Source organism: Meira miltonrushii, assembly GCF_003144205.1.
Source record: "Meira miltonrushii strain MCA 3882 unplaced genomic scaffold FA14scaffold_5, whole genome shotgun sequence".
In the NCBI taxonomy this organism is placed as follows: domain Eukaryota; kingdom Fungi; phylum Basidiomycota; class Exobasidiomycetes; order Exobasidiales; family Brachybasidiaceae; genus Meira; species Meira miltonrushii.
The window spans coordinates 1,039,381-1,062,381 of record NW_020289947.1 but is presented as its reverse complement, the minus strand read 5'-3'; the positions used below and the strand labels follow the sequence as shown (position 1 = coordinate 1,062,381).

Below are 23,001 nucleotides of genomic sequence, written 5' to 3'. Positions count from 1 at the left end.
TGAGTGAGGCCATGACTGAGTGAGGCCATGACTGAGTGAGGCCATGAGTGAGGGTGGCCATGAGCAAGTGTGACCATGAGCAAGTGTGACCATGGGCGAGCGTGATCATGAGCATGTGTGATCAAGGCGGAATGTATGCCGAAAGAATACATTGATTACAAGTACAGCAGCGGTTGAGGAATGGTACAATGATTGTGCATCTGGTCTATCGACCCTGTCGTTAGGTTCCTGCGATACACCATTGCCCAGATTGATCTTCTCAGCACCGTAGAAGACTGATCGGGCCACAATCGTTCACAGCAATGATTATGTTCCTGCGTCCCGATTTGAGTGGTCCATAGACGTTGATGAGTCGGTTCTACTGTCCACCACATTGGGCATGACGGCCTTTTGTCCTCCTCGGCACTTGATAGCCAGGCGGAAGGTGTGCAAATAGAGTCGAGATGAAGCCCAGTAGCCCAACGAATCGATACCATATCCTCTCGATGGAGCTGGCCTGTGAGAGGATGGCACCGTCTTGAAATCGTTCCCGTGCCTCTTTAGCCTGTCTTTGTGCTTGAGCTTCTCTCACAGCTCCCTTTCCCTCTTTCTCTGCTCTCCTGCTATCTTCCATGCCCTTCGTTCTTCTTCATCCATTTCGTCCAAAACTTGCGTTGGAATTAAAAGTCCGTAAACTTGTATGTCTCACATTCTTCACAGCTAATTGATATTCCAAGTATTCAATATTTTAAGCTCTGTGAAAGCTAACTATACCGTCACCATCGTTTATTCCTACCCTTTTGGAGCCTTCTTCCTTAATTCACCTCCATTTGAGAGAGCATGTGTGATCCATTCCTCCTGATAGATTGTCCGCACTTCCAAAAATCTTCGTCTCCTTTCGAAAAGGGTCACAGCAACATCGTATCTACCGCCATTGGAAGTCGATCTGATAGACCTTGATATCTATTTGGACTTATGCGTTATGATTCTATCTTGAGACTTGGTCATGAAGCGAAGATGAGCGGGGGTTGACTATTCCCGCACCCCTTTTAGGCCTTAATCATTCCCGTCAAGGACGTTGTGCTGGGAGGATTCGAAGTCGTAGTAAACCATCATTGTTCCTTGAATAAAGTTGAGGCTCGAAAGCCTTAAAACGGACAATCTGACGAAAGGAGGCGCCCCATTTCCGTATCCATGTCGATGTATCTGTAATATGTGGGAAAGAAGAGGAGAGAATCTTCTGTCTAGCATCTCAAAATAGAGAACCTTCTACCATCTGTCGAACCTTTTGTTGATGCTTTCATCCAGCTCAGGGAAACATTAATGCTCAAAATGGAGTCAAATGGGTGCACTTTTGCGAAGAGTTGCGTGTGGAAGTGGGTGGTGGTAGTGGGACGAATTCGAAAAGGGAAAGTCAAGTATTTATGCAAAAGGCGAACCTCTCTTGGGTGCACACATTTTGTAGACTTATCGTAATTCATGCGACCAGGTGCTAGCAGATGTGATTATACTCTTCTACTGTGTATGTCACATAGGCAGAGCAGATAATCAATGTCAGTCAGACGGACTTTGAATGGTTTGAGTTGCTATTCAATGGGTAGGAGGCTGTATAGCAATGAGAGTATATGCATCGGAAAGCGGACAGAAAGGTAACAGTGCTTTTGTGTAGCCTCAATTGCCCCCATCTTTGTATGAGCGACAACATGACACATTTCATAAGGATGCTAGGTATAATCAAAACAAATCGTGCGAATCGGCTGGTCTTGAAAACCAGGAGACGAGCGTAAAGGCGTCGTTTGTCGTAGTCTACAATGCATACAGACGCCCGCCGTCTCTTCTGATCCGTCTCCTTCGTCTTCATCACACGTATCGGTATCAGGATATTCATATCGTTTATTGAACGGCCTCAATTGCCAATATGATGATCAAAAGCGCTGTAACCTTTCAATACCGAGTTTGGTGAAAGTGTATGCTCGGAGCGTAAAGGTGATGATCGTTGTACCGGACTTCGTAAACCTGAACTGTTGTTATTCGATTGTCTTTGAGGGCGAGCACGTGTTTGAGCGACTGGCATAGTCTGTACTCTTATATTACGCAATCTTGGAGATGATGGAGGACTTTGAAGTGTTGATGTATGAGGACTTTGAGATGTTGATGTATGGCTTTCGCTTGTGGACTTTGAATGTGCTCCTTCTGAACGGCGTATGAAAACAGGATCAAGAGGTTTGATAGGGCTCGAGCCTACAATGAGCATAGAGCTTAGAAGGATTAGAGCGCTGAATGATGATGAGAAGATCATTTTCACAAAGCAACGATAAATTGTGTGGATGATGGGGAAAGATGAAATTGAAAGAATGCTAGAAATCATTATTTATATACATCAAAAGAAATTTACTCTGTCAATCAGTTGTGTATGCACCAAAATTCAGACAAGGTCTGAGAAACCGAAACTTTGGCGGACAAAAATGAGGCGATGCGATCACACCATTTGCGTTCCGGTCTATTTGCCCAATTCAGGATCGGTTAATACGTTTCGTTTGCGTTTCAACATATTCCCCGGCCTTTTTGACCATGTTACGCAAATTACCTTTCACTTCGGGAGTAAATGTATTTTGAACGGCTTTTTGTACAGGATCAACGACAAACTTTGCAAGTCGTTCATCTTTTTGTACTTTTTCAAAAGTTGATTTTGACATCGTCTCAAATTTATCAAACCAATTGTTCAACTTTGATTCACATCGAATCACTTCTTCTTCATGCTTGACATAATTGCTAGTAATCACACTACGTTGAGGCGGAGGAAGGATCTTTGATCTCTTTGACGGGATCACATCAACACATTCATCTGGCGATAAATGCATCGTACGTGCCCATACTTCAGCGCCTTGTGTCATCTTTTCTTCGTCGAAAAACATTTTTACATGGAAATTAGAGGTAACATTGTTGACTCAAAGGGCCTTAAGTATCCATCACGAATAAACAAAGAAAGTCACACTTTATCAAATGGCGTTCAAAGTGCCCCGCGAAGTACGTTCATGGGGCTGGTCATCTTAACAAACGGGTTGATTGGGGATAATAGTATACATGATTATTCTTATAAATACACAATTGTGCCTACACCGCTATGCACAGCTTCTGATTAACTCTTCAACCGAGACTGGATCGAATTGGCCCCGCTCTGACTTGCGTTCAAGGAAGATGACATCATCTTCAAGGTAAAATGTCAAGCCAGCCTTGCCATCAATCGCGCGTGAAATGCGATAAAGGGGCATTCCACTTCTCATGTCGGTCTTATTGAGTGTTTGAACGATTAAATCAGCCTCTGCAGCCGCTTCTTCGACAATTTGACGGAAACTGGCTGTGCTCGTTTCTTGGCGAGATGGTTTTGATCTTGACTTTTTGATCGATGTATCAGCTTCGTATTTACGGTGCAATTGTTTCAGATCTGGCATCTTGAGAGACAAACGATCAGATCGTAGAGCATCATCCATCATCTGTAAAGCTGCTTGAAAGCCGATCTGCACACTTTCACATTTGTCGACGTGCTTCGTTTCAAGGTATGATTTCCACTTGCTATACCAATCTGCAACCTCTACTGTGTTGCTATTCGGATTGGTGAGCATCGCATGCATCTGTTCAAGCCAATTGGGTATAAAGCCTGTCAACATGACTTTGGACAACATTCTACTGCCCAGCAAAGGCTTCCATTGTAGAACATCCTTCAAAGGCTGTCTATCTTGCGCTCGAGGGTTTGCAGTGATCTTGAGCTCCTGCCTCAGATACGTTGACAGCTTCTCCACCACATACTCCAACAGCATCGAATCCCATTCGCTTGTACGGAAAACGTCTCTCCATTTACGCAACTCGGATGGAATACCCTTTGAGACTCTCCATGATTTGAGTGATGAACGGATTCGCCTCTTTGCTTCTGAGATGATATCGTCCATTTGGTGATGCAAGAGTGGCATCCATGGGAACACAACTTTGTATAAAGCACTCTTACCGTCCCAATCAGAAACAGCAGAGCGCAATTTAGGCAAAATGAGTTGATGGGTGACATTGTCGCGAATGAAAGCCGGTAAGAGGGGTGTCCAAGATTCATAGAACTTCGTGACTGCAGTCGAATCGTATACGTCCCATTCATTGTTTAATGCAGATCGCACGGGTGGCATCCAAACATTCCACAGAAGAGATTGATATGGCGTCATGATCTCCTCCTTGACTGAAATGCGAAGCGCACCACTGATGCTCTTCAGAGGGATGCAAAGCCGGGTAGGATCTTGCAGCAATGACCATTGAGATAGCTCACGCTTGAAGATTGGGATAATTGCTCCAACAAGCGCTGCATCGATCTCCATCTCGGCTATGGCATCTCTATGGCGTTGTAGGATGTCCTGCACTGGTTGCATGAAACTGTCCAGGCCGATCCTAGGGTCAGTCGCGGCACGTTTTCCGAGCAGTTCAATCTCTCCAACGATTTTGGCAATAATCTCTACACGATCGTGCTTGGTAACAAGATTCTGTTTGCGACGTACGGCTTCATGCAATTCACGCTCGAGCCACTTACGACGATCTTGAATAGCTGACCCTTCATTTGCTAACAGGTCGAGCGCTTTCGAATTTCCATCACAAATGAGCCGAAGATTATGTCGAATCTCGATCAATTGTGTGCTGTCATTTGTCGGGACAGCATGTTTTGCAAGGGCAGCGGATAAAGATGAATACTCTTTACCAGTAGCATCAACGATGATTTGATTCTCCCCACTTGGAGCAACATAATGGCCATGTTCTGCCAAGATCTGTTCATAGGTACGATGTTCAATTTTTGGCTTTCGCGGTTTGCGTTCGGGTTTTGTCCATGCGTGGGTGTCAGCTTTTGATGAAGGCTTTTTGGCTTTTGCACTTTTTCTCTCTTTGTGCTCCTCATCTGAGCTTACTTGTTCACCACGTCTACGTGCTTCTTCTTTTGCTTGTTTCGTCTTTTCTTTAATACCGCCAAATGCTATACCTGCACGTTCCGGTCTTTGTTTGACTTCGATCGGTTTTACGATACCTTCGCCTTGTTTACCAAGACCACCTCCAGACCAACCCATCTGAGCCAGGTACTTTGCCGGATCAAACTTGCCACCTCCTGTCTTGAATGAGATCTTTGGTACCTGGCCGGTGAAAGCATTGGTGTTGCTTGCTTGTGTTGCTCGCTGTGAGAAAGCGGAAGACGGTGGTGCATCCTGCTGAAGGGTGCTCGTCTCATTGGACATTTTTGGAGACTCTTTCGCAGGCATGAATTGATTCAGCGAGCTCATTCTCGGTGCTGCGCTTCCGGAAGCTTCTGCATCGAAGCCTCTACTGCTTCCTATTCCAGCCCTTCCGATACCAGCCCTTGGCAGCGCTCGGTCATCTTCGTCAATATTGTCTGGCTCCCTTTGGCTAGCCCCGATGCCCAATTTTGAAGAGCCTATCCCACCTCTAGATGAAACGAATGATGCTGGCTTAAATTCGCTGCTCTTTGTGAATCCTTGATCCTCCATTGTGGGCGCCGTATTGAAAGCATTGCGCATCTCAATCTCCTCTTCCTCTTCAGCAGCTAAGCGGGCAAATCGTTCCATTTCAGAAGAGCTAGATTCAGCTTCACTCTGATCACTGTCAGATTCGCTCACGTCCATTTTATTATCACTTTCTGCATGCGATTCCACATTATTCTTGGCAGATACAAAAGCTTGTCCGCGCAAATAATCAATCTTTTTTCCTTTTCGATCTTCGCCATGAACGGTTCTACCTATTCCACCTCTTTTTTCGTTCTCTGCTTCATCTCCAAAGATGCCATAGACTGCATCTTCTTTCCCTTTCCCTTTCTTATTTGGAGCAGAACCAGAAGATGAACCTGAATCGGACGAATAAACCTCGTCCAAGACCCCCCTCTTTCGCCGTGCCATGATGGTTGTGGGAGGAAGATGGAAGATTGGATGCATGTAAGTTTTATTTTTATTCGGCGAATTCTTAAGACTAAAATCGCGTCTTTTTCCTGTACGCACGAATGCATGCGATGCAGAAGAAGATCTCCAAAGCTAATCCAACACCATCAACCCCTACATGGCAGATCGATAGCCTTACTGTGACAACGCCCATATCGTCACGATGTTTGAACGATCATTAAGTTCACTCATCAAGGGGCTAAGATCACATCGGGGCAAAGATGAAGCAAGATATGTGGCTACATTGATGGATGAGATCAAGATGGAAGTTCGAAGTGGTGATATGGAAATCAAAGCAGAAGCAATTTTGAAGCTTACTTATTTGCAAATGCTGGGATATGCTCCTTCAAATGCATCTTTTCATATGCTTGAGGTGATGGCATCTCCTCGCTTTCATTTGAAGCATGTAGGATATTTAGCTGCATCGCAAACATTCACGCAAGATACCGATGTTTTAATATTGGCAACAAATATGGTCAAAAAAGATCTTCGGTCATCTTCTTCACTGGATATTGCTGTGGCACTCAACGGTTTATCGCACATTTTGACGCCGGACTTGGCCCAGCATCTCTCTTCAGATGTCATCACTCTCCTCACACACACCAAACCAGTCATACGCAAAAGAGCTCTTCTCGTTCTCCATTCAATCATTTTGCAGTATCCACCAGCTCTCGAACAAGCTTTGCCAAAAATAGCAGAAAGGCTAGATGATCCTGACAATGGCGTTGTATCGGCAACTGTGAATATCGTTTGCGAATTGGCTCGTCGAGATGAAAAGATTGCCAAAGCTTTCTTGCCTCTATCTCCGCAATTGTTTCATCTATTGACTAATTCAACAAATAATTGGATGTTGATCAAAATCGTCAAGCTTTTTGGTGTTCTCACACCACTTGAGCCAAGGCTGGCAAAGAAGCTTCTGCCGCCTATCACCACACTGATTACAACAACGCCAGCAATGAGTTTATTGTATGAGTGTATGCATACAGTCATCATTGGTGGGATGCTGGAGGGCACAGGAGGCGATGAATTGGCGGCTACATGCTCAGAGAAGCTTGGGGTATTTCTGGAGGATGACGATCAAAATTTGAGGTATATCGCTCTGTTGGCTCTGGTAAAGATTTTGCCAACGCACCCACATCTCGTTGCTGTGCATCAAGATAGCATTTTTGAGTCGATGGATGATGAAGATCTAAGTATTCGATTTAGAGCGTTAGATTTGGTTTCAGGAATGGCAAGTCGTGAAAATTTTGTGGATATTGTAGAACAGCAATTACGGTATTTGGACCCTAGTAAGACTGTACCTAAGCCACCCTCAGCAGCACAAGCTTTACGTCAAGCAATGCAAGCAAATGGTGCAGTAGCCAATGCACCTTCTACCTCTTGGATTACTGCCTCTTATCGACTGGAAATCATTAACCGAATCTTAGACCTTGGATCGCAAGATACGTACACGAATATTGTTGATTTTGAGTGGTACGTCGATGTTTTGGTCCGTCTGCAACAATTGGCAGGCAATGCTGTCGGTTTCCGTATTCAAGAGCAGTTGATCGATATAAGCGCGCGTGTACGGGCCATTCGGCCACACGCAATCTACAAATTGAAACAGGTGATCGAAGATTTCAACTTTATCGATGGGCGTAGTGGGGAAAGCGGACAAGAGTTACTGATCCTTCGAGCTGCTGCTTGGATTTGTGGGGAGTATTGTCAACATGTTGCCTATCCTCCGGCCATAATCAGTCTTTTGTTACGATCGGAGACATTAAAGGTTTGTGATGGAGTCACACGGGCGATGGTGGTGCACAATGCTATCAAATTGTTCGCGTGGTGGCTATTGGAACAAGGACGTCAATGGACCGAGGATAAGCTGAAAGATGTGCAGACAGTCACAAATGAGGTTGCTTCGAGTATAGAGAGTACACTCGCGATCGCAAATGACATTGAGTTGGAAGAGCGTCTTTCGGAGTTCAATGTGTTGGTTAACATTTTGCAGGGCGATCTTCAAAACAGGACGCAGGTCGGGACAGAGAAGGATTCACAGAAGGATGTACAACAGGATGCCGCCAAGGAATCGCCCTCTGCACCAAAAAGTCTACAGCTTCTGTCACCATTGTTCTTTGGACATGCGTTAGGACCGGTTGCAAAGAAAGCGCAGAGTAAGGTTGCTGTACCGTCTGGCTTGGATCTTGATACATGGTTCGTCGAGCCTGCCGGAATTCGCATCATAGATGAATGGGAGGCAGAAGAAGCAGCAAAGAAAGCGGAGGCGAAAGCTGCTGGAGGGAAGACGAAGCGGAAAGGAAGCGAATCAGAGAAAACTGCTGATTCACAAGAACGGAGAAAGTTGAAAGCAGAAAGGCTAAAAAGGCAAAGCGAATCGCCTTTCTATCTTGGATCCAAACCTGGTCAGACGAAAGCGCAGCCGGCTAATCTGATCGATGATCAGGGAGACGATATTGATTCGATCCCGATCGTACAGCTCCAGCTTGATGAGAAAGTGAACGAAGCCAAGACGCCGCCCATCATTCCACAACAAGAGGAAGAAGAAATGCCAGATGCTGCAGAGGTGGAAAATGTAGCTGTTCGAAAGGCTGTATCCAAAAAGAAGAAGCGGTCAAAAGGAGTTTCAGAAGCAACACTTCAATAAACATGTACAATTAGAGCATTTCATACCATAGCAATTCATTATACATACACATACATACATTGAGTGCAATTTATAATACAGATGATGACATTGTTGTACAGAAATGAGTTATTCTTGATCAACTTCTTCTTCTTCTTTCCACTCTGCCAATTCTCCGAAATAACAAGAGAGTGCTTTGCAACGACCGCGAAGCCATTGTTCCTCGACTGAGATCTTGGACTGTGACCCATTCTTGTCCACCAGAGATGCCAATTCCTGCAAATCTACCGTACGTGGTACAAACATGCACACGTTTGGTGTTAGCTTGGAGGCTGTTTCGAACAAGTCTTTCCCACCAGAAGGAGCCAAAGCTGAGAGCGGATAAAAGTTCTCATCTTGTTCGACATCGATGGTGGGAGTGGCAGGTGCAAGTGGCACAAACTTTTGCGGCGTTTCACTTTGAAGAGTTCGATAAGATACACCGCCCCAAGGAGGTGAAAGAAAGACGACGTCAAAGTTGAGTTGTTGACATTTTTGCCAATTCAAATCGTCCGATTGTTTATCTGCTGCGAGTGCGTTTGTGTCTCTGTCACGAATCCATGCTTTTGAAAATTCACGCCAATCACCTTGCAGAAAGGTGATGTATTGTTCCACTCCATACACTCGAGCGTTATGTTTTGCCATTTCAAGTTTGATCGGATCAATATCGATCGCAATCACTCTTTCACACGTCAGTGCAAATTGGATCGCATTTCCACCTACACCGCAAAAAGCATCCAACACGATTCCACATCTACATCTCTGTGCGATTCGAGCTGCGATTGGTTCAGGTGTGATACTATACCAAGATTCACGATCAAGCAATGGAAGTTCTCCAGTGATTGAAGATCCATCAAATAATGTAAACAGAGATCTTCTCTGTCTCCAATACTTCAACATGTTTTCTGGAAATTGATCAGCTTCTGTAAGTGCATGATCGTAGATGTCTCCTGATCTTTCTTCTTCATCTTCTTTCGTGCCAAACGTTTGACCATACGATCGCTTTACGTTTGTTTTGCGATTCTTGCGTCTTGGCATCTTTTGGTGGTGGAGAGAAGAATGTGCCTGCATGAGGAATTGTTTTTTTATCTTAGCGTATTTCTGGGCGTAATGCTGAGCAAAGATGATAGATAGTGACATAAACTGCCATCGTCACAAGAAGAGCCTTATCAAAATGAATCGTAATGAGAGAAGATATGATACAATAAATATTGACTTTACCACCCTTTTTACACAGAGACAGGCCATTGCTTCTTTGCATCGGTCAATGGCACATACATTACACCGAACTGTTTCTCCTTTGTGATTTTACCCTGTTCATCTTTATCAACGTGCCAGATATCCTGTCCTAGCCCGTTTGGATCCTCAACGGGAATGAACATCCTTCCAGGTTTAGCAAGTTGTTCGATCAAAGGTTCAGGAATCGTACTCGCAGCCGCACCAACGTGAATAGCAGAATAAGGACCTCTTTGTGGATATCCTAATCGTCCATCTGCCTCCATCACTTCCAGGACACCTTCTTGTAGCTCTTTCTCAAGTCCGTCTTTCTGCAAATTTGATCGTGCCATGTCCACCAATGGTTTGAGATGATCAATCCCCAAGACGTATGCATTCTCTCCTTTGACTAAATGCCAAAAGATTGCCATTGTATATCCACTTCCACTTCCGATATCCAACACTTTTCCACCTTTGTTCAAAAATGGCAGAAGTGCTTCCACAGCATAAGCATGCATATGGGGAGCAGAGATTGTTGCTCCATAGCCTATAGATTGAGGACTGTCAAGGTAAGCATCTTTCTGAACAGGGACATAACATTTTCTATCCACTTTTTGCATTGCTTGAAAGACAGTGTTTGTTTTGATCAAACCTGCTGAACGCATATTTGACAGCAGTTCATGATTGCTATTTCCGCTACATCTCCATGCCATCTTGTCAGAATGAGTGCTTGTTAGAGGTGATCATTGATCCAAAGTGCATTCATTCAGCATGGAGTTAATGTACAAGCCCGCTTGGCCCCTGCACAAATCCGCTTTTCCTTCCAGTGGAAGTTCGGAAGACGCGCTGCGCTGCTTTAGTGCAGATTTAATTGCCGAGTGTGTGTGTGTGTCGTTCGACATTCGATCACAATTGTGCTGCACACGAGCCCTTCCCTAAGAGTGATCATATGCACTGTTTTGCCACGGATAAGAATTCCCTTTTGCCTGCATAGAGTGTATGAACAAGAAACACTTATAAGTGGAGGATAGGATAGCATTCATTCTCCCTCCAACCAATCATCATCATCACTCAAAATGTCAGGTAAAACTCACAGAGCAGCACAAGTTAAACAAGCCAATGGCAAATTGGAAATTGTTAACAAACAAACTCCACAAGCCGGCAGAAATGAAATCTTGATCAAAGTTGTTGCAAGTGGTATTTGCGCTTCTGATCATTTCACAATGACAGGTATGATGAATTCACCTTATCCACTTTCACCCGGTCATGAAGTTGTGGGTAGAATTGAAACTTTAGGTCAAGATTGCAGTAAAGATTGGAAAGTTGGTCAACGTGTAGGTTTAGGCTGGAACGGTGGTTATTGCCATCAATGTACATTTTGCCGTAAAGGTGACTTTGTTCATTGTCAAGCATCAAAAATCACAGGTGTAACAATCGATGGTGGTCATCAAGAATTCGTCTTGGCTTCCGAATCGGCCGTTGTTGATTTACCAGAAGATCTCAAAATGACAGATTCTGAACTCGCACCTTTGTTGTGCGCTGGTAACACAGTTTATGAAGCCTTGTTGGATGCTGGCTTGAAGGCTGGTGATACCATCATCGTACAAGGCTTGGGTGGTTTGGGCCACATCGCCTTGCAAGTCGGACGCAAAGCAGGAGCCGTTGTCGTCTGCATTTCCGGATCTCCCGAAAAGAAGGACTTGGCACTCAAATTAGGTGCACACTACTATTTCTCTTCAAAGGATAACCTCGAAGAAGAAATGAAGAAGATTGGTCCCGCAAAGATTGCTCTGGCCACAGCACCAAGTGGTGACGCACCCAAACAATTAATCCCTCTTTTGGACAAATACGGTAAATTGATCATCGTTGGTACACCAAATGACGGAAAAGAATTAGGAGTGAACACGATGGCTTTGATTTCTCAATATATTGGTGTTCAAGGAGCAAAATGCGGTCATGCGGCTGATAATGAACACTTTATCAAATGGTGCAACCTTGCTGAAATCAAATCGATGAGTAAAGAATGGCCATTGGAAAAAGCACACGAGGCTTTGACCGATACGTTTACAGGCAAGCCACAATTCCGCAACGTTATCGTTATGGGTCATAAGTAGGCTGTGGGGGTTCAATGTTATCTCTGAAATGTTCATAAGTTAATATATCGTTGGTATTTTCATCTTTGTGTTTTGTGAGATTTAAGATATTTGAACATGAAGAGACGTCCTGCAAGCCGACTGGCGGTGTGGAGTGTTCCACGTGAACTTGGCCGTGCCTGGGCCATCTTTCCACTCACGCATGAATTTTCCCCGTGCGTGTGTAACTTTTTGGCTGTGCATGCATGCTGCCTTTAGAACATCCTCTCATCCCTTTCCCCTTTCTGATCTCGTCGCCACCACCACATTCTCCAACATGTCTTTACCATACGCAGTTGATGCTGAACAACCACTTCAACCTGCCGAATTGGCAGTTTTACGTGATCAATACTTAAACGAATTAAATCAAGGTCATGCTTCAACACAAACAAAGTTTAATTATGCTTGGGGTTTGGTAAAAAGTAGAAAGAGAGAAGATATGGCTGAAGGTGTTGCCCTTTTGACAGGTGGGTTATCGTGTGGGAATTAGGGAAGGAAGTGCAATTGTTGACTTTATCATCCCTGTTCTCTAGAAATCTACCGCTCAGATCCACCACGTAGAAGAGAGTGTCTTTACTACCTCTCTTTGGGACACTACAAGATGGGAAATTACGAAGAAGCCAAGAGATTCAATGGTGGGTACCTGCTTGCAGAGCTTGAGATTGAATCATAAACTTACCCTTTCCCCCCTTCTTATCAGCCCTGCTAATGGAACGCGAACCTCACAATCAACAAGCTCAAAGCTTGAACCAATTGATCGAAAAAGGCGTTGCAAGAGAAGGATATATCGGTATGGCATTGATGGGAGGAGCAGCTGCCGTCGGAGGTGTGATTTTGGCCGGCTTGATGCGTCGTGGAAGAAGGTAAATTAAGGAACTTGTTAATATTCTTACTCGCGATTTCATGCATTTATCATATTTGACAATGAGAGTGAAACCGTTCTTATAAGCGTGATCTCACCGACACTAGAGTGTAATTGTGTTTGCGTGCAAGTTCGAATTTATGATACATGTTCTGATCCCCTCTCTCAATCAGCATTCCTGATGAGCATTCTGATATTATTCAGGAACACCAAAATTGAATCGTAATACGGTGTCCATTCTTCCCGACTTGCAGCATGAACGGAAGCCTGGGCTGATCGCAGTAATTCGTTAGCATCCTTGAATTCTAGCTCGAGTTCATTGGTGGGCTAAAGATGATATAAAAGTCAGAAAAATGCATCTTTAAAATCCGTTAACGTCAATTGACTCACCTTTTCGTCCCCTGCCGGTGAAGAAACCTGTGTCAGATCAACGCAGATCTGTTGATGGGTATAATGCAGGCGATTCTTCGATCGTTGAAAGTCAGATTCTTGATGCGTTGGCTCAGCTAAAAAAAAGGGGGGCAGGGTGTCAGTGGCATACAAAAAAAGTTTCCCATAGCAAATCTACTCACACCGTGGCTCTTCCACATTTATGCTGATCCTATAATCCAGCGATCGATTAGGGCAATAGACGTTTATATCATTCAACCTCTTCTTCATGATCGTTGCCTTTGTTTGCCATGAATCTTCATCTTTCGTCACTCTGATCTTACTCCTGTTATCGCCATTATCATCGGTATAAAACAAATCAACCTCTTTCTGTCTTTGATACGTAATCTTTCCCGAACTCTGTTCAACTGCTTTATTGAGTAATCCATTAATCTTTTGATGTTGTGCATCAGACATATGACTTTCAAATCTCCAGCCACGTTGCATATCAATGATCGTTTCTGTTCGGACTGGAATTTGAATACGTTGTCCTGTATCGTGATCCATTATCCGTCCAACTTTTGCTTCTATCTCTAAGTTAGTATATCCTTGACCATTTTCCGATAGCCAATCTCCTATCAAGACTGAGAATTCATCCGTTGGATCCCATCCCAGAATACTCCGATCCAAAGGTGGATTAGGCCATGATGCTGATGCGGTGGCCATGTCTGTGTGATGGAATGGAAGTGATGGAGTTGCATGCACGAGAAGAAACGATGTCAAAATTAAGCTATGATTGTCTGTGCATTCCAGTCTGCCGTGCCTTAATTATTCATATGGTAGAGCGTGAAGACTCACGTGTTTGACAGAGCGAAGAAAAGTCGCGAGGAAAAAAAGTGGGAAGAATCTTGAACACTCATCCTACTCTTATCGCCAATACACGCATTCGACAATATTTGATCGCAATCGCATATGAGCCATTATTGAGAGCTTTATCTACGTCTAATTCATTCGTCCCGCTCATTCCCGTTCGCAAAACAGCAATTCTTCTTCCCCATCTTTCTCTTACCCGCCAATACACACATTCGACAAAATTTGATCGGAATCGCATATGAGCCGTTATTGAAAGCTTATTCTACGTCTAATTCAGTCATCCCGCCTCGTTCCCGATCGCACAACAACAATCCTCCCCGCCATCTTTCCCACCCTTCCCCCATACTGCTGGCTTATTCGTCACGTTGCCTGAATCGAAGCCGGGCAATGGTTGAGGGAAAACCAGCAAAGATTCAAATGCCAACTTATTACATATTGAGAATCTTGCTCGATCAAAAAAACGCATTATACTTAAGAAAAGTTGGCGAAATTCCTTCATTGTTGTCATTCCAATTATTTATTCATAAAATGATCATGAAATTCAAAACATTATATACTATTTATTGTACTACATAGACTAACTAGACTGTGTGCTATGCTACCACACTTAATATGCAGAGAAACCTCCATCGGGACGCAAGTGTGTACCGGTGATGTAAGAAGCACTTTCGCTGATCAAGAACAAAGCTGCATCACCTTGTTCATGTGGTTCGGCAAATCTACGAAGAGGGACAGAGCTTGCTTGGTAATCACGAATGGATTTATCCATGACAGATGTTTGTTCTGTGTTTGTAAATCCAGGTTCCAATGCGTTCACACGGATATTGTATTGTGCGAATTCAGCTGCTAATCCTTTGACCATGTTTGTTGCTGCACCTTTGCTTGCATTGTAGAAAATTTGAGTCAAAGGATCGTTCAAACCTTTTTGGTTGTACAATTCTGAGCTCATACTTGAGGTGACAACGATAGAACCACCTTGGTACTTCTCATTTACCCAATGTTGAGCAACGGCTTGGGCACAGTTAAATGCACCCAAGACATTTGCATTGAACACTTTGTGGAAATCTTCCGATGTCAATTCCAATGCTGGCTTCACGACTGAAACACCTGCATTTGCCATCATTGCAGCGATAGGATGTTCGAAATCCTTTTCAATTTGTTGGATCGTCTTGATCACCAATTCACGATCACCTACATCGCATTGGTATGCCTTTGCCTTTACGCCGTATTTCTTGGCTACATTCTCGGCAATTTCATGAGATTTTGGGTTGGAGTGGTATAAGAGGGCCACATCACCGCCTGCGTTGGCAACCGATTCGGTAATGGCGAGACCGATGCCTCTCACACCACCACTAATGATCACGGTGCGACCACTCAAATCAATCTGCAAAGACGAGGAGAAGGAATAGGAGAAGGAGGAGGGTTAGGAGATGAGGAGGAGGTTAGCAAGGGGTCGTATTCAACCTCATAGTGATGGGTACGATTGAACTTACCTTGAAAACCATCTTTGTGTAATTCAAGTTTAGGGAAGAGAAGAAAGAGTGCTAATAAGAAGATTGAAATCTAGAGTTTAGATGATGATGGTGTAAGAGAATAAGCTATTGTGTTTCCCAAAGGAGATGTTAAGGTATAAAAGTGCATTTATGCATTGCATCACTATCGGTCCTTCCTTCCGCGAAAGTGTTCCCGCCCGCCAGTGTCACACACACACACACACACAAGGGTCAGCGTATAAAGGTGGAGGGAAAACAATGCAATCCGATTTACACTGCTCTTTTGCCCATCTTCTCACGTCTGTGCATTATACACACACGCTTGCATCTATGAACTGTAACCCTGCAAACCCTACCATATCAATAACCTGGGTGTAGACATAATTAGCATGATGATGAATGAGTATAATGAGATAATTGATGATATTGCTAAAGTACAAAATGCTATGATGATAAAGTCAAATTAAAGACCAAATTTGATTAAAGAACTTTTGGTATATTCGAATGCAAGAAAGAGAACGGCATTCGCAGGGATAGCTCTCAAAACTGTTGGACCAACGCCGGCAAAGAATGCGTTTAATCCGCCTTCAGCATACGTTTGACGAGCGGCAAACATGAATGCATTGCCCGATCTCGTATCCGTTGCCTGAACTCTTGTTTTGATCACATCGATCGCAAACGTTGACAGCCAGCCAACAACGCCTGCCAAACCTCCTGAGATTGCCATTTCAGCATTGCTCAATTGATCTATTCCTTCATGATGAAAAGAAGCGAATGTTCGATTAAACACTTCATACGATAAAAAGTAAGGTCCATATCCTAAATCTCGAATTGATGTTGTACCCAAACCTCTATATAATCCTCTAACACCTCTCTTTCGCCAAATATCTCGAATGACTTGCAAAGTTGAAGGTTGTCTTTGATTTGTTGAGTTATAACTAAGCTGCTGTCGTATTTTTATCAATTCGATCGGACTTGTTATTAATGCGGAAACGACACCACTTGCACAACCTGCCAAGAAGATATTTGTCAATTTTGCTTGATCGTCATTTCCAAGAACCCGAAGTGCTAATCCATATACACCAAAGACTGATGCATTCATTGCTGCCACACCTAGCATAGGCGATGTTATCCCTTTGTATAAGCCAACGAATCGCTCTTCTGCAACGATTCTGCGTAACGCATCAAAGGCAGAAGAATAGCGAGGAAGTGTTTGTTGCAACAAAGGCGTACCAGAAGAAGCTGAAATGGCTACATTTTGTTGTATGGGCACGATGGAAGAATGTGATTGTGCTTGTAATCGTGTTTTGATAGTATCGAATGGATGACCGGCTGCTAAACTTGCAATTCCGCCAACTGTTCCCGCAATGAAATCTACCAATGGAGATGGTTCCAAAAGCGGCTTATTCGTTATATTCGGTCTTAAGCCAAGTCCGCGGTGATCATCAATTGATGACATCTATTCCCTGCCTTTCTCTCGGTCTCTCGGAGTTCGGTATTTGTATGTATGTACACAGTTTATTGACAAGTTTGACAGAAGGAGAGAAGAAAAAGGTTGATTTAAATTTTGTTTCTTCTTCTTCTTCCTTTGTTTCGGATAATTAAATTTACCTTTTAGCCGAATCAATTCAAACACAAATGGCTTGTGCACAGCACGGCGCCGCCACAATAAAACAAACAAGACAGCAAGCAGGTACATTACATACGGCTACTTTTTACGCATTACCGTAACCGGATCCGTGGCATGGTCGCCTTTTCGGCCGTAAAGACAAACACAAAGGATATAAAAACATTCTCAATTTGTTCCCGTTTTGATCTCTTCCACCATCACACACTCTTCCATCATGGCTGCTACCACTCTTCCAAAAACATACAAATCATGGGTATTGAACGAATACGCCAAAGGGCCGATCAACTCCAACACATTCAAACTCAAAGATGTTCCAATGCCAGATGTGAACGCATTACCGGTAAATCATATCCTCATTCGCGTTCAACGAATCGCAATGGAACCTTCAATGCGTCCTTCAATTTCAGAAGGTAAATCTTATCGTGAACCACAACCATTAAATGAACCAATGTGGGCTTTTGGAATTGGTGAAGTTGTTGGATCTTCAACTGATAAATTTAAAATCGGTCAACAAGTTGCTTCAATGGTTAACTTTCAAGAATATGCTTTGATTGATATCACTAATCCTGCTATTCGTACTTTCCCTGTCGATCCTCGTGTTGGCTTGGAATACCTTTCTGGCTTAGGCGCTCCTGGTCGTGCTGCTTACTGGGGTTTGATCGAAGTGGCTCGTGTTAAAGAAGGTGATGTAGTCTTGGTCAGTGCAGCTGCAGGTGCAACAGGTTCAGTTGTTATTCAATTAGCCAAAGCAAAAGGTGCAAAACAAATCATCGGTATCGCAAGCAAGTCCAAACAACAATTCGTCTTGGATCAAGGTGCAGACGCTTGTTTGGATTACAGTGCACCCGATTTCGCTGAACAACTCAAAAAAGTAACAAAAGAACAAGTTTCAGTATACTTTGACAATACAGCAGGCGCAATCACTGATGCCGCTTTAGCATGCATGGCTCCTCATGGTCGTGTTGCCGTTTGCGGTGCAATTGCTGATTATCAAAAGATTGGCGGTAAAGAAGGCGGTCATTACGGTATCACAAATTGGCGTTACATTCTCACAATGCGTCTTCGTGTTGAAGCATTTGTCATTCCGGATTGCACGCCTGAAGAACATCAACGTACAACCGATCAATTGGTTGGCTATATCTCTCAAGGTAAAGTTAAAACTCAAATTTACACTTTCCCTAAACAAGGTGTAGACCATTGCGTTGAAGCTTTGGAGGGTCTTTTCACCGGTTTGAACACCGGTAAGATGACCATCAAGATTGCCGATTAAAGAAGAGGCATTTGTAGTGAATCTAAAATTTTGTACCATTGTGAAATAAATATTGACTTGTATCTAGCTAATGATCGCATCCGAGCAACTCTTAAGACAAAGTTAGATTGTATTCCATTATGATTATGACTAACTTTTACAGACTGGGAGGACGACAAACGGGCTCATCCGGTCCTTCCCCTCCACTGATGAGCGTTCCGATCGTCTGAGATCCTGCAAAGACCACGCAAATGATTCCAAAGGCCAAAAGGATATAATCCAAAATGATTGTCCTTCTCTTTGTCGCACAAGCACGTAAATGCAACAAAGGTGGATAAATGAAGCATAAAGGAACACAAGCAGTCGAACCAATAAACGAAACGAAAACGTCCAAAGAATTTGATCCTAACCAAGCAGCAAAAGTTGAAACAATCACAATTGAAGCTCTAAATGCATTCTTTCCTAATTTTACCTTTTCGTTATATTTTCCACTTTTGCTTGCAAACATTGCTCTTTCTAAAATTGAAACCGCAGGGAACAATTGTAGTGGCGTACTTAGCAGGATTGCCAAAGAATACAAAAATTGCAAAGCTTGAACGAATTTAGAAGATTGCGGAAGATTGGTGATCACCACAGTTTGGACTGCGCTTCCGAATGACATGTACGACAGAGCACCACTTGTGGCGAATAAGAGCATCACACCAACCATGACTCCGGACAAAGCACGTGGGAAACGTTCTGGCTCTTTCATACTCTCGGTGATCGGAATGACCAAGCCGATACCTTCGAATGTGAATACTGCCGTTCCGATAAAGAGCGGGAATGTCTTGGAGTTGAACATGACCACATCTGCCAATCCTTCTTGTGCGATTTGTCGAATCTCGAATTGGAACAGATAGATGATTCCAAACAGGATAAAAACATCTGCAATCAATGCAGTGGAAGACAGCTTTGCAATCTTTCTGACCAGGCTCAAAGGTAAGAAGATGGCACATTGTGCCAAAATAAACCAAACTGTTGGAATCAAAGTACGACATTGTGTAACGGCCAAAACGAATGCTTGCAAATTTTGTGCAACAAAGACCGTGTATGCAGCCACAAAACCGATTTGTGAAAAGACAATAGATGCCAAAATAGCCGATCGCATCTTAGGTCCATACAGAATACCACCCATTTCACCGAATGAGGCATTGTGTTTGAGGTTCACTTTGACGAGTAAGAGGAAACTACCCAGTGAGATCATGGCAATAGCACACAGAACCAGGGTTGAGAACAGAAGACCTCCATTGTGGAAAGCCTTACCCAAGAACAAGATTCCGGTACCGACGAATGATTTCAATAACATCAACACTGCGTCCGTTACGGTTGCTTCACCCCGTCTGCGTTCGTTATTTGTACTTCCTCGTCGTAAGCGGGAACCGCCGGGACGTTTGGAGGTTCCTCTCCGGATTAAGGGACTTCTCTCAGTTGCGTCTCTACTTGACGTTGCTCTTCCGAGAGCTTCTTCTTCGTCTTCCTCATCTTCCTCATCGTCATCTTCCAGCTCGTTCAAATCTTCACCAGCAAAATGTCCATACAGACTTAGGAAATCGATGAAACTTCTCAGCGCACGTGGAGGTGGTCTGCCTTGCTCGGCAGCTTGATTCAAGATGAAGTAACGACGAAAACCTCCTGGCTCACGAATCGCACTTGTGTCTAGATCAGGATCAATGGTAGATGTACGTGGTAGATGAACGCTTTCCGATCGCGTCCGTTTAGCAATTCTGCGTTTATTCTGATGTGCCCATCGATAAACATCGTCTGTTATTGCACCTCCTTGCATTTGATGTGGTCCGTGATACCCATCATCTAACTCTTCAACTTCTTCTGATACTTGTGAATCACTTGCATCTTGTGATTCTGCAGCGGATATGGGTCGTGATCGGGAGTGATCTCTTGAACGTGCTGCTGATGCAGATTCACTCTCATCATGTTGATCGGACGTTGGGAAGCTTACATTAGAGATTGCACCCGTTTCTGTACGTGCAAGAGCTAGATGTCTTGAAATAATCCTTGCTTTTTGTTCATCAGAGATTGGTAAACTATCTAAATCGCTCATATTCGTTGGCGTTGGTATTTCTGAATCATTTATTGGAGTAGAAAATGATGTTCTTTCCCTTCCACGTCTTTGACCATCGCCTAATTGTGTTTCTGAATTACCCCTTTGTGGTGTTAAAACGGGTGATTGACCATACAAGGGAATATTTGGCAACTGAGGTGAAACACCGTAAGCTGGCATAGGGGCTGCATCATCATTGAGTGTCTCTTCCTGACTATTGGAGCGTTTATCTGCCATCGTTGGGCTATTTTCTAAAAGTGATGATGGTATTTGTCAAACGACATGTATATATGTGCATTCATTCATTAATTCGATTATATGCACCAACACCATATGGACAAGCCTGCCGCCGAAACAAGAATTCGAGAGGCGTGTTATATTATTTATTCCGGCTGTTGTAGTGTGTGTGTGTGCATGTGTTGTTTAACTCCTGAGTAAAAACTGTTTTGCAGTGGAGAAATGTTGGCCCCTTCCCTTACCCGCACGTGTACCTGCGCGTTACAAATTAAAAAGTTAATTTTGATTTTAGCTTCGTTTCTTTCTGTTGGAACTGGTAATCATTCAAACAACTGTTCCTTACACAATCGACAGTCATTTATGTGGACGCATATAGCGAGATGATCAATCAGAGATAGGTGATTCGAATAATAAAGGCAAGTCATATGTGAACTGACCCAACGGAAAGAAGCTAGCAGAGAGCGAAAAGAAGAGTGCTAATGATACACACTCCATAAAACGAAAAATACCCGGAACCGTTGTCGATCTATCAAATGCGCTAGAACTTACAGCTTCTGCCTCATCCAAAGAGCAGGAGAAGGGTAAGATATTCTCTTCAATTGGAATATCTGCTTAGAAGAAGAATTCGAGGTACGCAGTAGTGAAATTCTCTTGTTCAATCGGATGGTTCTTGGTGTAAGATGCTAATGAACCAACTTTCGACAGACAGGACGAAAGAAAAATGACAGATACCAAAGTATGTACATTCGACTGTGGCTGCTGCTGCTTCTGATTCGATTTCCCGGAACAAGTTGTTTTTTTGAACGGCATGATACTATGTCAAATTCACTAATCTTGCATATGCATGCGACTCATCATTCCCTACCCACGCACACACACAAAATCTGCCCTTCCCTTATCACGAACCTCGTCATTATTCCCAAACGATGGTACGCTCATTAGAAGGGCAAAGAATAACTTGTATAATACAGAAATAGCCTGCTTTCGCTATCACTCTCAGGGTTTTCAGCCCGATGAGGAGTCATAGATAGTAGCTCGCATACATTCAATGAAATTCGTCAATGATATATGTCACCTTAAAAAAGAACAGCCTGTCAGATCCGTTGGAGCTTATGTACCGTCTGTTGGACAGTATGCACAGTCCGTTGAACATGATGCACCGTCCGTTGGATTTGATGTGCCGTCCATTGAACTTGATGTACAGTCCGTTGAAGTTGACTTACCATCCGTTGAACCTGATGTACCGTGCATTGGATTTGATGCATCGCCCGTTGGACCTGATTTGCAACATCTACTTTGATATCAGGATAGTAGGAGTAGTGCATCTCTATGAAATTGCATATTTTGACCAAACTTCTTCGTCTGACTACAAACATTTAAAAGGAGGCCTTTTTTGAAAGTTGAAGATTCCCCCTCCCCATTCATTTTTCCTTACACTCACCAGTTCTCCTCTCACGTTTTCCTTCCACATCCATCACCACAACTTCTCACACCCACCAATTCGCCTCTTATATCTTGCTTCCACATATACCACCATAACCTCTTACACTCACCAACTCTCCTCTTACATTTTGCTTCCACACCCACCACCACCACCTCTTACACCCACCAATTCTCCTCTTACGTTTTGCTTCAACACCCACCATCACCACCTCTCCGCTGTAGGCCCTTCAATCAATACAACAGCATCACGGCCGACAGGAAGATGAAGATGACCCACCAATTTCCTCTTACGTTTTGCTTCAACACCTACCACCACCACCACCTCTCCGCTGTAGGCCCTTCAATCAATACAACAACATCACGGCCGACGGGAGGATGAAGATGACGATGAAGATGACGATGAAGATGACGATGAAGATGACGATGAAGATGACGATGAAGATGAAGATGACGGTGAAGAGGATGATGACGATGATGATGAGAAGAAGTATGACAATGATGAGGAAGGTGGTGGTCGTGGTAATTGTGGAAAGATGAAAGATACTTAATGTTTGCTAATGAGATGTAGTCATGCTGTCGCCCATCAAAGGATGGGCAAAATGAGTGCGTTGTGAGAATTCAGTTGAGGGATCGGATGTCTATGACACGATCATGAGTGAGTGTGGCCATGAGTGAATGAGGCCATGAGTGAATGAGGCCATGAGTGAGTGAGGCCATGAGTGAGTGAGGCCATGAGTGAGTGAGGCCATGAGTGAGTGAGGCCATGAGTGAGTGAGGCCATGAGTGA

At 43.7% G+C, this 23,001-nt stretch overlaps 12 protein-coding genes across 12 annotated transcripts; 4 read left to right on the top strand and 8 right to left on the bottom strand.

Moving 5' to 3' along the window:
• Positions 1-1,885: 1,885 nt before the first annotated feature.
• FA14DRAFT_182223 (uncharacterized protein) lies at positions 1,886-2,278 on the bottom strand (the record flags this gene model as incomplete). The annotated part of the gene is made up of 1 exon (XM_025501184.1): positions 1,886-2,278. The coding sequence occupies one exon, from the start codon at positions 2,276-2,278 to the stop codon at positions 1,886-1,888; it is 393 nt and encodes a 130-aa protein (XP_025352613.1).
• Positions 2,279-3,039: 761 nt separating this feature from the next.
• Positions 3,040-5,923, bottom strand: FA14DRAFT_192542 (TFP11-domain-containing protein). Its single transcript, XM_025501943.1, has one exon. It carries the CDS (start codon positions 5,910-5,912, stop codon positions 3,102-3,104), a length of 2,811 nt encoding a protein of 936 aa, XP_025352612.1. The 5' UTR covers positions 5,913-5,923; the 3' UTR covers positions 3,040-3,101.
• Positions 5,924-6,062: 139 nt separating this feature from the next.
• On the top strand, positions 6,063-8,643 carry FA14DRAFT_192541 (Adaptor protein complex AP-3 delta subunit). The gene has a single exon (XM_025501942.1). The coding sequence runs from the start codon at positions 6,115-6,117 to the stop codon at positions 8,593-8,595; it is 2,481 nt and encodes an 826-aa protein (XP_025352611.1). The 5' UTR covers positions 6,063-6,114; the 3' UTR covers positions 8,596-8,643.
• On the bottom strand, positions 8,624-9,655 carry FA14DRAFT_162476 (S-adenosyl-L-methionine-dependent methyltransferase). Its single transcript, XM_025499628.1, has one exon. The coding sequence runs from the start codon at positions 9,649-9,651 to the stop codon at positions 8,704-8,706; it is 948 nt and encodes a 315-aa protein (XP_025352610.1). The 5' UTR covers positions 9,652-9,655; the 3' UTR covers positions 8,624-8,703.
• Positions 9,656-9,776: 121 nt separating this feature from the next.
• FA14DRAFT_162475 (putative l-isoaspartyl protein carboxyl methyltransferase) lies at positions 9,777-10,722 on the bottom strand. The gene has a single exon (XM_025499627.1). The coding sequence runs from the start codon at positions 10,539-10,541 to the stop codon at positions 9,843-9,845; it is 699 nt and encodes a 232-aa protein (XP_025352609.1). The 5' UTR covers positions 10,542-10,722; the 3' UTR covers positions 9,777-9,842.
• Positions 10,723-10,898: 176 nt separating this feature from the next.
• On the top strand, positions 10,899-11,982 carry FA14DRAFT_150672 (alcohol dehydrogenase). The gene has a single exon (XM_025497446.1). The coding sequence runs from the start codon at positions 10,905-10,907 to the stop codon at positions 11,940-11,942; it is 1,038 nt and encodes a 345-aa protein (XP_025352608.1). The 5' UTR covers positions 10,899-10,904; the 3' UTR covers positions 11,943-11,982.
• Positions 11,983-12,237: 255 nt separating this feature from the next.
• FA14DRAFT_139071 (mitochondrial fission 1 protein) lies at positions 12,238-12,957 on the top strand (the record flags this gene model as incomplete). The annotated part of the gene is made up of 3 exons (XM_025497073.1): positions 12,238-12,427; positions 12,494-12,595; positions 12,661-12,957. The coding sequence occupies 3 exons, from the start codon at positions 12,238-12,240 to the stop codon at positions 12,825-12,827; spliced, it is 459 nt and encodes a 152-aa protein (XP_025352607.1). The 3' UTR covers positions 12,828-12,957.
• Positions 12,753-14,068, bottom strand: FA14DRAFT_87143 (mRNA triphosphatase CET1). The gene is made up of 4 exons (XM_025503012.1): positions 14,050-14,068; positions 13,395-13,919; positions 13,213-13,328; positions 12,753-13,149 (listed from the first exon to the last, which is right to left on the bottom strand). The coding sequence occupies exons 2-4, from the start codon at positions 13,915-13,917 to the stop codon at positions 12,988-12,990; spliced, it is 801 nt and encodes a 266-aa protein (XP_025352606.1). The 5' UTR covers positions 13,918-13,919; positions 14,050-14,068; the 3' UTR covers positions 12,753-12,987.
• A 484-nt stretch (positions 14,069-14,552) lies between these two features.
• Positions 14,553-15,626, bottom strand: FA14DRAFT_139068 (putative NADP-dependent mannitol dehydrogenase). Its single transcript, XM_025497071.1, has 2 exons — positions 15,558-15,626; positions 14,553-15,448 (listed from the first exon to the last, which is right to left on the bottom strand). Exons 1-2 carry the CDS (start codon positions 15,567-15,569, stop codon positions 14,672-14,674), a joined length of 789 nt encoding a protein of 262 aa, XP_025352605.1. The 5' UTR covers positions 15,570-15,626; the 3' UTR covers positions 14,553-14,671.
• A 394-nt stretch (positions 15,627-16,020) lies between these two features.
• FA14DRAFT_165880 (mitochondrial carrier) lies at positions 16,021-17,400 on the bottom strand (the record flags this gene model as incomplete). Its single annotated transcript, XM_025499983.1, has 2 exons — positions 16,021-16,978; positions 17,393-17,400. The coding sequence occupies 2 exons, from the start codon at positions 17,398-17,400 to the stop codon at positions 16,021-16,023; spliced, it is 966 nt and encodes a 321-aa protein (XP_025352604.1).
• Positions 17,221-18,525, top strand: FA14DRAFT_162471 (NAD(P)-binding protein). Its single transcript, XM_025499626.1, has one exon. The coding sequence runs from the start codon at positions 17,711-17,713 to the stop codon at positions 18,455-18,457; it is 747 nt and encodes a 248-aa protein (XP_025352603.1). The 5' UTR covers positions 17,221-17,710; the 3' UTR covers positions 18,458-18,525.
• Positions 18,526-18,593: 68 nt separating this feature from the next.
• Positions 18,594-20,714, bottom strand: FA14DRAFT_127088 (uncharacterized protein; the record flags this gene model as incomplete). The annotated part of the gene is made up of 1 exon (XM_025496779.1): positions 18,594-20,714. One exon carries the CDS (start codon positions 20,712-20,714, stop codon positions 18,594-18,596), a length of 2,121 nt encoding a protein of 706 aa, XP_025352602.1.
• Between the last annotated feature and the right edge of the window lie 2,287 nt (positions 20,715-23,001).